The following is a 12,824-nucleotide window of genomic DNA, read 5'->3' on the forward strand; positions in this document are numbered from 1 at the left end:
CGCCAACAAAGGGTATTCGGAACATCCTCGCGCGGATCATAGTATATTTTGGATTAAAGTTTGGATAGGACAGGTGCAGAAGCGAGTAGAGAAGAGGCATATAGATGAGAGGGGGCAACGGTCGATTTGGTTGCGATCGACAGACAAGCCCGTGCAGGCAATGGTCGATTATTTGGCAAAGTGCAGGTCGTAGCCAAGCCACCTGCGGGCATTGACGCCCTGCACATCCAACCCGGGGGTGCCGTAGGTCAGCGGCGCGAAGAAACAGAATCCCCAGAAGGTCGCTCCCAGGATGACCAGCGTCGCCAACCAGCCCGCCGCAAGGGACTTGCCGCTCATGCGCTCCTTGGCCGTGACGAAATGCCCCACGCGACGATGCGCCTTAGCCTTGCCCGTGGGATCCTCGTCAGAGCTGGGCGCCTCCACCGCGATCGGCTGGATGTTAAAGATGAATTCCACCAGCGCGCCCGTCACCAGACAAGATGCCAGGTGTGCGGGGAGGTAGTGGTGCAGGAAACGCTGACGGCCCATCAGCCAGAAGGGGAAGTAATGCGCGGCCCAGCAGAGGAACAAGAAGCCGGTGCTGTTGTACAGACGCGAACGGGCACCCGGTCCCCAAACTAATAGTATGTTAGTAAAAGTAATCTAAACAACGGAGTGAAGGCAACTCACTATCTTCAACGGCATCCACGCCGCGGCGCAGAGACAACTGGTCGGCGCCGATGACGCCGGCAAAGACCGCCAGCAGGCTGCTCGCGATCCACCACCCGACCGGGTTGCCCAGGAAGTAGATCTGCTCGCGGGTGTCGTTCTTGGTCCAGAAGCTGACGCCGCGCAGCAGGAAGGGCCACTGGAAGGGCTCGCTGGCGTACGGGTGGCTGCTGGTCAGGGCGTTGTTGTGGTGGAACATGGCCCGCTGGAGCTCCAGGTACTTCCGCAGGAACGGGAGGTGCTTGACCTTGCGCTCCTCCTTCACCAGACGCGGGCTATCCGCGGGCACCCCTTCGACCGAGTCCACCACCCACAGGTTACTGTTCTGGAGGAGGTTCTTGTTGCCGTTGACCTCGGCCTGCTTGAAGCCCCATTCGGGCAACGGCGTGGTGTGGGTCCACATGGCGACCCGGGTGGGCACATGGATCAGTTTGAAGTGGCTCGACAGCGACCGGAACTCCTGCCTGTTCTTTGCATGCTCGATCTTGATCTCGAATAGGGTGTCGTTGTGGCGGTCGCCCTCGGCCAGCTCCGGGGGCACGGTGGTGAACTCCTGGTTGGTCGGCTGAGAGGGCGAGGCGACATCGTGGGTCAAGAGGTAGGAATTGGTGCCCAGGTGACGCAGCTGGACCACGTCGCCATTGCGCACCTTGTGTCCCTCGGTCTCTTCGTGGGGCAGCGGGACCGTGGGAAGGATCTGCCAGTGGTTGTTGGTGTCGTTGAAGGGGTACCCGGTGACCTGCTGGCCCTGACTCGAGATGCGGCCGTCGTCGTAGCGCAACGGATACTTGTCGAAGTGGCTGTGCAGGAGAACCTTGGTGTCCTTGTGGCGCATCGTGATCACGTCGTTGTACTGGATCCCAACGGACTGGGCGGACATGGCGTTATCGCTGAGGGTCTCCTGGAATTCGGGCGTCATGAAGTCGTCACCGGGGCCGGAGCGCGTGAGAATGGCGAAATGCACCTGGAACCAGAAGAGGTAGAAGAGGAAAGGCACAACGATGAGGGCGAAGCCGCGGGCGACAAAGTGCTTGGTCCAGCCGACCATCGTCAGGGCCCCCGACGCGCGTCGGATGTCCAGCAGATTCCACAGGTCGACACAGACCGCGGCGCCGATGGTGACGAAGGTAAAGACACCGACGTATTTGGTCGAGATGACACAGCTCATCGACACGCCCGTCAGCAGCAACCACTTCCACCACTTGCGCCCAAAGGGCTGGTGGCGCAGCTTGTAGAATCGAATGTAGCAGAGGATGCTCAGGGCCATGGTGAGGACCAAGGAGGCGTCGAGGAGGATCAACCGATCCTCTCCGATGTGCGCATTGTCAAACAGCATGAGTCCCGAGGCCAGCACGCAGGCGGGCAGCGAGTAACCCGACTCCCACATGATCAGGAAGACCACCGGAATGGTGAGGGCGCCCAGCGTCGCGGGCATGGCGCGGAGCGCGACATAGGGGACCTTGTTGTCGATGTACGAATCGCCGATGTTGTCAAACAGGAAGTGGCCGTCATAGCCCACCATCCAACCCATCAGGGCAAAGAGGAGCTTTCCGAACGGAGGGTGGACATCGAAGAAGTACGTGCGCTGCAGGTAATAGGAGGCAAACTATCGAATCCCACCGGGTCCCATGTCAGCCAGGAGGTCTCCCACCATTGCAGTTGATCAGGCCGCTTACCTTTCCAAAGTGCACCTCGTCAAAAACCACCTGGTCAGGGTACGAAATCCGATAGAAACGAGTGAGGAACGCCAAGACGGTCATAATGGTTATGGCCAGCCGATAATCCCATTCTGACTTGCGCGGAGGGCTCGCCCCCCTTTTGCCCGGCGAGGTCTCGGGGACCGGAGTGGCCTCCGTCTTCCCAACTCTCTTGCGGAGAGAGGGGGAGGGAGAAGACATGATACTGAATTTGTCGAGAGAAGAAAGAAAAAAGGAAAAAAAGGTTCAGGAATGAGTGAGGGGGTCTAAATTACTGGACGGTGAGACCTATCAGCAAGAAGACCAGGACCGAGGGGGAAACAACAACCTACTATTAGAAAAAAGAGGACTTGATCATGAACAGAGCATGACCAAGTAGAAAGATCAATCAATTGAGAAGAAGACAATGAAAGAAGAAGAAGAAAGAAAATGAAAAGAAAGATGGAGTTTGGAAGAAGAGGATGAAGTCAGTGCTGAAGACGGATTGCGTGTCTTCAACAAACATGGGCGGATCGGATCAAGCTGTGGGTCCGACTGCGCCATCACAGACCCTCAGTCTCACTTCAAACTACCCTTTACACGGGAAAGCTGAAATATTGGAATATAATTGCATTCTGCTATGTGTAAATGATATTGCCAGATCAATGCGAATCAGACCAAACCAAGATCCCATGCATTATCTATATGTACCGATATAGTATTGAAGAAACGTACCGCAATACGCCGCAGCCACATGCAATTATATACAGATGGACTTGACACATCAAACAAATGAATATCCCAAGAAAATATAATCAGACCAATAAGAAAAACTCAAAAATAGATGATAACAATAAGGTGAAGATAAAATGCAAGTCATCAATCATGATCGGACACGTTCAACAACTCCAGTTCCGTCTGAACCAGGGACTGGAAATCGGTCCGCGAAATCCCCGTGGCTTTCGCCAATCGGAACAAGCTCTTGAGGTTCGAGCTGATATGCTGTTTGACAGCAATCTCCCCGGATGATTGGTTTTCCGCCTCCTGTTCGAGCTTGGAGACCGCCTCCGAGCTCATGGACGGCGTCGACGACGGTCGCGGGTGGTTCAACGGCATCGTGCTGTCCCCGTTCGCGACGGGAGGAGGCCCGTCGGCCCCAGAGCCGTTGATCTGTCGCTTCAGGAGACTGGCCAGCATGTCTCCATTCAGCGACGACGGTCCGACTTCGGGCTGTTCTTCCTCGGGGTCGTGGTTGTCCAAAGCCGGCTGGACGTCGGCGTAGCGAGAAAAGTAGGAGGCCTCGGAGGCGTTCTGCTGCTGCAGCGACGAGACCGGGTTGGGAGCCGGCGTTTTGACGGCGGGGGTCCTCCCCGGTGTGGCGTCGTATTGAGCCCAATAATCATCATCATCGTCTTCCTCTTTTTGCTCGTCCGCGGCCGGTGGGGCACTTGGTTCGCGTGTCTCCGCAGCTCTCAACGCATCCTCCACCAGCTGTTCCTGCGATCGCGTCTTTGCTTCGCCGATCGACAGCGACCAGTCGGCATTGTCACCCCCGCTGCCTTCCTCGGGCAGAAGCTCGGCCAGTCGCCACCCGGGACCCCCTCCATCCTGGTCGTTCGGGCACCAGAGATAGACCGCGATCAACCCGTAGTCCGGTAGAACCATGCGCGAGTGGAGCGTTTCATCGTCCACCCGCTTATATACGATGGGGACCTCTCCGTGTATCTCGATCTCGCCCGAGACCGGGTGGGGTTCGAACTCGGTGCCGTCCACGACCCTCTGGAGGTGCTCGGCCTTCCCCGCATCCCAGCAAAGCAGTCGAAGCCACGATTCGGTCGGGGACGTGGTGGCGGAGCCGAGAAACTGGACGCGCTGGCGTAGAATGGGAGAGAGGAGGGGGAGGAAAGCGGGGGAGGGGTGGGAGAAGCGAAAGCCGTGGGGAGGCAGGCTAATAACGGAGGGAGTAAGGCACGCGGGTCGGGGGGGGAGATGAGGTCGATCATGATTACCGTGAGTCAGCTTTGGGGAGGAAGGGAGAGGAGGGAGAGAAAAGAATAAGAATAAAAAGAAAGAGAATAACAATACTGATGTAAGAGAGAGGAGAGTCGGTGTCAAGAGAATGAAGCAAAAGAGTGGAGGTTGTAGTTGTACAAGTCACATCCAAACTCCCCAAGGTGGGGGGAAGCGATAAGAGAGGAGACGAGCGGAGATGGACCCGTTTTTTATAATCTTATATCAGCTCCTTTCGTCCGGTTGAAACATGGAGAGACCAATGTAGTATTCTGTGAATAAAGGAAATGTAATCAATGTTCTATGCTCATCTAGAAGGACCAATTGATCGGTAGTGGTTCGTGGATAGCAATCGTCACTGAATTTTCTGCGGATTATTTACCCTGTAATATATATCATTTTTCTATAATCTATAATTTATCTTTTCGAGAGTTGATTTGTGTCTATCAATGATCTTTATATGGTTAATTTTTTATATAATCTATTCTATATGATCCACCTCTTCTATGATTTTTCGTATAATGATTCTATTCATACAGACAAAGAACGGCTCAATGTCCTGTCATTCCTCCCTGGCTGCATGCAGATTCCATAACACAATTCCCCACTCTCATACTTGGATACAGTCGCCAGAATTATTCCAATTATTATTCCCATTATGAGAGAGTCATCATGACTACTTCTCACGCACAGATAATTCAGCGCCCAGGTAATGGGAAGCTGTGGAACACACTTCAATGTTTCCCTGCCTAAATCGAGTCCTATTCGACAACCGATTATCTGCAGCTCTGATTCGAATAGCGGGGTGATCTTTCCTTCTGCATCTTGGATTGACTCTCTGCCTTCAGCCTGATAATTACTCTCATGGCGGTGATATCTCCGTTCAACCTGGTATAGCGACCAGGGATCCAATCCACAAACCATGCAGCATCTTCCCTGCGGCCTCTCAACCGGTGAACACTGTTCGCACTCTCCAAAGCGAGCGATATGACCTCTCAGAGGATCAAATATGTGCAGGAGTCTGGTGACTGGTCACCACCCGTAGCTCAAACAGGCCCTCCGCTATATCCCTTGCTGCTCTCGACAAACCACGTTCTCTCCTATCAAGCACCAGATCCACAGCCATCAGATGGTACACACAAGGGTCACCCTAGTCCTGAAAAATGTCTGTCATCCTAGTCATGAAAAATGTCTCCATCAAATCTGGGTCTCTGATAGGGTCGATGATCTCCCGCGGGTCGATCCAGGGGTGGAAGGGCTGAAGGACGCGCCTACTTCGTGTTGCATGGAGCTGATTGAAGGATCACGCCGTATCCTACTCGATTATGCTGTTCAGCTCCGGCTAGTTCGAGACTAGAGTGTTACAACCCTGCGTGCAAGTATAGCCAGAGAGCCACCCTGGTAGCTGATTGGGAGGGTGGAACGGACAGAGGAGAAAATCCAATCTGATCCGCACCTCGGCATTTTGCGAGCCATCGCTATCACTACCACCTTCTTGCCCCACCCATTCCCATCACAGCATGTACATTAATACTATGATCTCCGCGACATGAATCATCGCAGTTGGGAAAAGCTCTGAGGTTCGGATGTCTTCCTCAGCGACGGAACAGGTGGGAAAGATGCCCACCAAGCCCAAGTCCCCGACCACAGTCGAAGAAGCAGATGGGCCAGAAGATACGCCCCCTGGACTGTCGGCGCCCGATGATGTCTGCCCGGAGGAATTGAAGTCGCTCGAGAAGCATATTCGCTGGAAGACCGATATCCGCCTCTGTACCTTAGCAGGTATCCTGTGCAGTCTGAACCTGTTGGACTCCGGCATCCTCTCGTCGGCGTCCGTCACCAGCATGCTACAGGACCTTGACCTCCAGGGCACGCGATACTCGGTTTCCATCTTCATCTTCACCATCTCCAGCGTGGTCTTCCAGCTTCCCTCCACAATCGCCGTGCGATTGGTCGGTCCGCGCATCTGGTTCGCCGGCATCACGTTCTGCTTCGGCTTGATCACGCTGTGCATGGCCTTTGTCCACACCTGGCGTCAAATGATCGCCCTGCGCGTGCTCCTCGGCATGGCGATGTCAGGCATCTACCCGGGGCTGACCTACCTGGTCAGTACCTGGTACACGCGGCGCGAACAGCAGCTGCGCTTTGCCTTCCTCCAGTCCGGCGAAGTAACCGTGCTGGCCACGGGCAACATCGTCAACTTCGGACTGAACCAACTCGACGGCCGAGCCGGCCTGCGCGGCTGGCGCTGGATGTTCCTCGTGCAAGGCCTCATCTCCTGCATAATCGGCGTCGTGACCTACTGGTGGATGATCGACTTTCCGGAGCGCGCGCAACACAGCTTTTACTTCCTCTCCGAGGACGAAGCCCGCATTGCCACGCAACGCATCCAAGCCGATCGCGACGACGTCGCCCCGGAGCCCTTCTCCTGGCAGAAAGTGCTAGTCAACTTCGCCGACCCCAAACTCTACGGCTTCGCCGTCATGTTCTTTCTTCTCAACTTAGTGTCCACAGCCTTGAACTACTTCCTTCCCATCATCCTCCAATCCGGGATGGGCTTCTCCAGCAACCAGTCCATTCTCCTCTCCACCCCAGTATGTCACCTCCCCCTCCAATTACACCAACCCCCCATAAAACTTAGCTAACTCTACCAGCCCTACTACTGGTCCGTCATCCCAGCACTCCTCACCTCCTTCATCGGCGACACCTACCACGTGCGAGGTCCCCTCATCACCTTCAACGCCCTCTGCCTCGTCGCCGGCTTCCTCATGCTAGGTCTCCCCTCGCAGGTCACAGTCCGCTACATTGGGACTTTCCTCGCGACAGGCGCCTACGTCTCCAACTGGGCGGCCCTCAACGCCTTCATGGCCAACAACATCGTCGGCCAATGGAGTCGCGCTACCGTCGCGGCTGCCGTCTCAGCTTGTAATGGCCTCGGCGGTGTCGCGGGGAGCTACATCGTGCGGTCGGTTGAGGCGCCGCGGTATCAAACTGCTGTTTGGGTTGCGGTAGGGTGAGTCTTTTCCCTCCCTTACTTTATTTTTGATCACTAGGGGATTAGACAGCGTGCTAACCATCACGGCTACGTTTCCAACGATAGATCCCACATCCTAATGATCGTCATCGTGGGGATATTCACTGTGTGCTTCTATCGGTGCAATCAGCAGCAGAAGCAGGGCCTGCGGGTTCTGCAGAATAAAGTCGGTTTCTCCGTGATTAACATTCCATCATGTACAGTCGTACTAACCTGACTCATGCAGCCCGGATTTCGATTCACCTATTAATTAGCAGAGACTTTTTTGACAGACAGACAGAAAGACAGAGTCAGTCATGTGATGGACTCGACGAAAATGCAAACGATAGATTCTCTGTCTTTAGTTACGCAGATATAAAATTTATAAGATTAATTAAATATAGGGGTTTACTGATACCATGTGAATGAGGTAGTACTTTAACGGAATAACATTGGAGTGTACATGTCTTACTCTATTTGCTTTTTAAACTTGGACAATGTATACTACCTATAGTTGCCACCACGAGGACGACCATTGTTCTAGATATCTCATTTCCTTCTTAGTTAGGTCTTATCTCTATTTACGCTGTGGAAAGCTTCGCTGAATATCAAGATTTCTGCTATCAACATCGATGGATCGATTGAGGCACCCGGGGTATAAGTAAGCTAAGTAGGCACCGCATAACCGCATAAAGCTGGTACAAGGGAGGGAGGGAGAATAGAAAAGGACGTGATGTACATGTTGCAAAGGCTCCTGAACCATATTTCATATTAGATCAGATCAATCAGTTCATTCCGTCTTTCTGCTCCAGTTTGCCCACAAGCCGCTTCATCCCCGTCCATTCCTCGGAGGGCACATCCTCAGGCGTCCCGCTGAGACCCTTGCCGACTTCAAATACAGTCACCACCCCGTCCAATCCGCCGGTAGCGATGCGGCGGCCTTCGCGCTCCTCCCAGGCGACCTTGTTGAGACTGCGGGTGAGGATGCCGCCGCGGCCTTGGGACGGCGTGGCCTTCACGGCGGGGACTTCGGTGTCTGTGTAGAGGTCCCACACCTCGAGGTTGCCGGCACCGTCGACGAGCGAGAAGACTCCCGGTCTGTGGGGCGACCACCGCGCGTCGTAGACTACGTCTTCGCGGTTGATGTCGAGGATGGGGGAGACGGTTTGGGCGGCGGGGTCGGCTGCCGAGGTTGGTGCTGTTGTGGCGGGCGGGCGAACGCGCCATAACTTGACCGTCCAGTCGAGACTGGAGCTCAGCATTAGGTCGCCGAGGTCGACGGGCCCGCGGGCGGGGTGGAAGGCTGTGGACATGATGGGCGCGGCGTGGCCGCGGTAGGCGAGGCGGTGGTCGGTGCCGGCTTTGGCGCCCGCGCGGTCGTATCGGTGGCAGGGGTAGATGCCGCCTTCTTCGGTGCCGACGACGAAGAAGGTGGGGTCGGACTGCGGGAAGGACATGGTGGTGGGGGCGAGGTCTTCGGTTTTAGACGGAGGAGGGGTCGACAGTTCGAGGTACTCTTGGGGCTGGGACAGCATGTCCACAGTCCAGCCGCAAACCACGCCGTCGGTCGATGCCGTCAGGATGTTGTGCGCGTTTTGGGTGCCGATGATGGAGATGCTGTACACCGGGTGGGTGTGCCCCGAGCCGGTCAGGGGGGTCTTCTGTACGGGAGCACCGCCTCCGGCGCGCGACGAGCGGGTGTCCCATAGGAGGACCTGGCCCGAGTAGGAGCCGCCGACGATGAGGTTGGGATGGAACGGGGAGAACCGGGCTGCCAGGATGTCCGATGTGGAGTGGAAGGTGTATTCGGGGCGCGAGTGCAGGTGTTGGTTCCAGACCTGGACCAGGCCATCGGGCTCGTGGGGAGCCGAGGGATTCTTGGTGTACGACGCCAAAACTAGCTCGGGGAACTGCAAGTTTTGTTAGAGACATACCGCAACACGCACGGGGTGATCGTGTAGTGACAAACCTTGGGGGAGAAGCTAAGATCGCTGATCATCCGTTTCTTAGATGCTTTCTCGTCGTAAAACTGGCACACCTCCCTGATGCTTCGTCTCTTCTTGCCCAGACCCTCGTCTTCCTCCAGATCTCCATCCACGCCCCCCATTTCGTAGTCTGCCAGCACGTCGTACTCCTCGTCCAGCGCACGCTCAATGACCTTAGCCGATCGCTCCACGAAGTCCAGGAAATCGTCCGACGAAGTGACGGCCTTCATCTCATCGTCGTCCAATGCCCGCAGGGGATAACGCAACCTGGCCGCCTCCTCCCCGGCTTCATTCTCCGCCTGCCGTTGGCTCGCCTGTACTTCCTCCTCGATCTCCCTGCGGAGCTTCTTGCGGATCTCTTCTTCCCGCTCCCGCTCCTTCTTGCTCAGGGGTCTGCCCGCGCCCGACGGGTCCTCCGAGTCCTCCCCATCCGAGTCGACAGACGAGTCGAGCCCCTGCTTCAGGTCATCCGTTTGAACCGCTTTACTGTATGTGACGACTTCCACTGGAGGTTCCGCCGGCGGTGGGGCTCCAGGAGTCGGTGCCGGATACGTCTCCGCGCCCACGGTCTGAACAGCAATGGACTGGGAGATGGGTCGCGATGGCGCGCTGAGGATTTCCGGATCATTTCCACTGATTTGGCTGGCGCTGAGTACGGAATTGGGTCGGCTCCCTTTCCGTGAGATGCCATCTGCCCCGTGGCTCATGGAGGCCGACCCGGGGCGGTCCACCAGACGGGAGATCAAGTCATCAAGCTCGGCTCTACTATCGGAGCGACTGGGAACAGGAGAGACGATCTAAACACCCGAAACAAATTGGCATTAGTTCAAGCTGTTTTTGTTTACCCAGGAGGGGAGCATCGTACCTCTGAGCCGTCGCCGCTACTGACTTTACCCTGGGAGAACTCATGTTGGCGCAACTCCCTCTGACGTTTCAGTTCCGCAAGTTTGGCGCGTTTGGCCAGAATCTCAGCCTTTCGTTGTTGCATGGAGGATGACATAGTGAATGGGGAGATTCTCCCATGCAGACGTTCTACCTCCAGGGGATTATTTACCTTATCATACAGTATGTCAATGGCGTCTGTTCGGGTGGATGACATAAGCAGACACTCTCCCCGAGCCGGACCGGAAAAACTCGCGACGGGCAAAGTTCCTCCCAAGCTTCTTCTCATCTCATCCCATTCTACTCCCGGTTGCCCTGCCATTGACTTCTCGATACCCTATCAATCGGTTGTTCGGATTCCCGGCTTTTTTCTCTCGCTCGAATTCATCCACTCGCTCTAGAATCGCCGCTCCGGTCGTTAGGGTCTTATCGAAATGGCTTCCACACAAGGCGTCAACGTGAGTGTCCCGCAAGGGCCACCGCACCCGTCTCTTTATAGAGAGGCCTCATATCGCTCCACCACTCGATACTGACCCTTGATCCCCGTTTCTCGCGCAATAGGTCCTCCGTTACTCGGCTCTCGTTGCCGGTCTCGTCTACGGCGTTTACCACCAGTCCTCCATCTCCTCCAGCGCCAAGCAAGCCGAAACCCAGCGTGAATATGCCCGCCAGGAGCGCCTGATCCAGCAGGCCAAGGCCGAGTGGCAGAAGAAGACGCAACCCCAGAACCCCCAGGCACAGAACAGCGGAGGTATGATTGGCGAATTTCGCGTTCCCTGTGCATCCGAACCATCCCCCCCCCCCCCCCCCTTGGGACTTCCATCCCGTCGGATGTACCGCCAACCATTGAGGATGTACCGCTAATCATTGACTTCAGTCATTACGGATCCCGAAGACAGCCGGTTCGACCTGGAGGCTTTCTTGAAGATGAAGGCTGGGGAGCTCTAGATGTGAAAAGAAGTCCAGGAAAAGGAGTCAAGGATGAGTGGCAGTCCGGATATACGGTTCGATGGCCGTTTTTCTCGGGTGCCAGAGCCGCGGTTGGGGTCGACCCCGACTATGTACTATTGTTTGGTCTAATTTTCCAGATTCGTGTCATTGCGAGCGAAAGGAATGATGTTTTCTTTTTTTCTTCCCCCTTTCTTTTTTTCCACCGTCTTCCCTTTTTTTGGTTATCATAGAGAATCCTCTCCGAGACTTGTACATACCCTGGGCTGTTGTGCTTCTTGTACACTACAGTTGGACCAGAGCAAGAGATTGACGTTTGTTGCGATGCGGATCCCTTGTCCCGATGTGTGTGCACTCTCGGAAAAGTTCGCGCGTTGTTCGTTCGTATTGTATTCTATCGCTTGCTCTTTAGATCGTCAAGGCATTAAAAGGTTATTTCCCGAGGTGCGACGTCGCTTAGTCCGTGCAGCCATCCGCGGATCCCCTAGGATCAATATGTAGTATGTGTCTGTCTAGACCCCGAAGTCCCTTATCGGCTCCCACCTTTCCCCAACATCGCCAATATTTGGCTCACGTCGTGATAGAGTTTCCCATCGTCCTGCTGGGGCGCCTCTTCCGCCGGTTTGGGATACAACAAGCCTGCCTGTTCATCCCACGTCCACCCGCAGGCGGTGAATATTTGCAGCACAGCTGGATCGCCCTTTTCGGCGGCAGATTGGTCCAGCCCCATGTAGCCGGCAGCCGCAGCGGGTTTGATAGCCTCGTAGGCGTGGCTGACCTCCTTCAGCGTCTTTTCTTGAAAGTATGCTATAAACCACGTTAGGAAGATCCACAGCAAAGTGTGACACAGAGCAAGGTGGGGTGTTCGCGTACTATCATAACTTTGAACCACCGACTTGAGAGATTCCGGCCACGGCAGATTCCGCAGGATCCGGTATACTTGCTCGTGATTTTGTTGCCAGACGACGCGCAATAGCGTCAGACAGTTTTGTAAGGAAGGATCTTTCTGTGCTAGGTCTTGCGGCATCCGTTGGGTCATCGCGCGCGCTTCGTATCTGTTGATAGACGGTCCGATGTTAGTATACCCATCTAGTCATGACCGCGATCGTCTACTCCAAAGAAACTCACGTTTGATCGGTCAACAGGTGGGAGAAGAAGAATGTTGAGTAGAAGACGCTGAGAATTTCTGATTCTTTGTCGTTTGTTGTAGAGAGGAATAATGCTGGACTCTCATATTTGGCTAATGTGTCGTATAGGTCGCTGGGGTTGGCGGCCTCTGTGAGCGCTGTGGAGATTTGCTCGAGGGAGAGTGATGTTTGATTCATTATGTATAGGCTAGGAGGATGGATAGATAGAACTCAAACAGGAGAGATATTATTGAGAAAAAGAAGACGATGGTGTGGATGTATGTTCAATGTAGAGAGATGTGATGGTGAAGATAATAAAGATGATGATGATTGAGTGCGGGGAGACTCCGGAGCAAGCCTCAGGCAGCCAGGCCATTACATACACACGTTCCATACTTTACCAGATCTCACCACGACACCATTAATTTCTAACCTGTTAATAGTCAGAGTATATTTTTAAGGTGTATATTCA

General features: G+C 54.8%; 6 protein-coding genes across 6 annotated transcripts; 2 read left to right on the forward strand and 4 right to left on the reverse strand.

The window, feature by feature from the left end:
* Nucleotides 1–168: 168 nt before the first annotated feature.
* On the reverse strand, nucleotides 169–2,609 carry pmt4 (dolichyl-phosphate-mannose-protein mannosyltransferase; the record flags this gene model as incomplete). The annotated part of the gene is made up of 3 exons (XM_024833253.1): nucleotides 169–620; nucleotides 673–2,317; nucleotides 2,388–2,609. The coding sequence occupies 3 exons, from the start codon at nucleotides 2,607–2,609 to the stop codon at nucleotides 169–171; spliced, it is 2,319 nt and encodes a 772-aa protein (XP_024695607.1).
* Nucleotides 2,610–3,064: 455 nt separating this feature from the next.
* Nucleotides 3,065–5,957, reverse strand: P168DRAFT_324475 (uncharacterized protein). The gene is made up of 2 exons (XM_024840840.1): nucleotides 5,854–5,957; nucleotides 3,065–4,335 (listed from the first exon to the last, which is right to left on the reverse strand). Exons 1-2 carry the CDS (start codon nucleotides 5,871–5,873, stop codon nucleotides 3,267–3,269), a joined length of 1,089 nt encoding a protein of 362 aa, XP_024695608.1. The 5' UTR covers nucleotides 5,874–5,957; the 3' UTR covers nucleotides 3,065–3,266.
* Nucleotides 5,958–6,016: 59 nt separating this feature from the next.
* P168DRAFT_263946 (putative MFS transporter) lies at nucleotides 6,017–7,751 on the forward strand (the record flags this gene model as incomplete). Its single annotated transcript, XM_024834829.1, has 4 exons — nucleotides 6,017–6,991; nucleotides 7,052–7,410; nucleotides 7,498–7,597; nucleotides 7,658–7,751. The coding sequence occupies 4 exons, from the start codon at nucleotides 6,017–6,019 to the stop codon at nucleotides 7,679–7,681; spliced, it is 1,458 nt and encodes a 485-aa protein (XP_024695609.1). The 3' UTR covers nucleotides 7,682–7,751.
* Nucleotides 7,752–8,034: 283 nt separating this feature from the next.
* P168DRAFT_263948 (putative dynein intermediate chain) lies at nucleotides 8,035–10,490 on the reverse strand. The gene is made up of 3 exons (XM_024834830.1): nucleotides 10,261–10,490; nucleotides 9,380–10,192; nucleotides 8,035–9,320 (listed from the first exon to the last, which is right to left on the reverse strand). Exons 1-3 carry the CDS (start codon nucleotides 10,393–10,395, stop codon nucleotides 8,196–8,198), a joined length of 2,073 nt encoding a protein of 690 aa, XP_024695610.1. The 5' UTR covers nucleotides 10,396–10,490; the 3' UTR covers nucleotides 8,035–8,195.
* Nucleotides 10,491–10,579: 89 nt separating this feature from the next.
* Nucleotides 10,580–11,667, forward strand: P168DRAFT_324478 (ATP synthase subunit e). Its single transcript, XM_024840841.1, has 3 exons — nucleotides 10,580–10,735; nucleotides 10,839–11,028; nucleotides 11,155–11,667. Exons 1-3 carry the CDS (start codon nucleotides 10,712–10,714, stop codon nucleotides 11,223–11,225), a joined length of 285 nt encoding a protein of 94 aa, XP_024695611.1. The 5' UTR covers nucleotides 10,580–10,711; the 3' UTR covers nucleotides 11,226–11,667.
* On the reverse strand, nucleotides 11,607–12,639 carry P168DRAFT_86256 (CSN8/PSMD8/EIF3K family protein). The gene is made up of 3 exons (XM_024842183.1): nucleotides 12,354–12,639; nucleotides 12,099–12,280; nucleotides 11,607–12,032 (listed from the first exon to the last, which is right to left on the reverse strand). Exons 1-3 carry the CDS (start codon nucleotides 12,548–12,550, stop codon nucleotides 11,755–11,757), a joined length of 657 nt encoding a protein of 218 aa, XP_024695612.1. The 5' UTR covers nucleotides 12,551–12,639; the 3' UTR covers nucleotides 11,607–11,754.
* Nucleotides 12,640–12,824: the final 185 nt, after the last annotated feature.

Source organism: Aspergillus campestris, assembly GCF_002847485.1.
Source record: "Aspergillus campestris IBT 28561 chromosome Unknown P168scaffold_2, whole genome shotgun sequence".
NCBI lineage: Eukaryota > Fungi > Ascomycota > Eurotiomycetes > Eurotiales > Aspergillaceae > Aspergillus > Aspergillus campestris.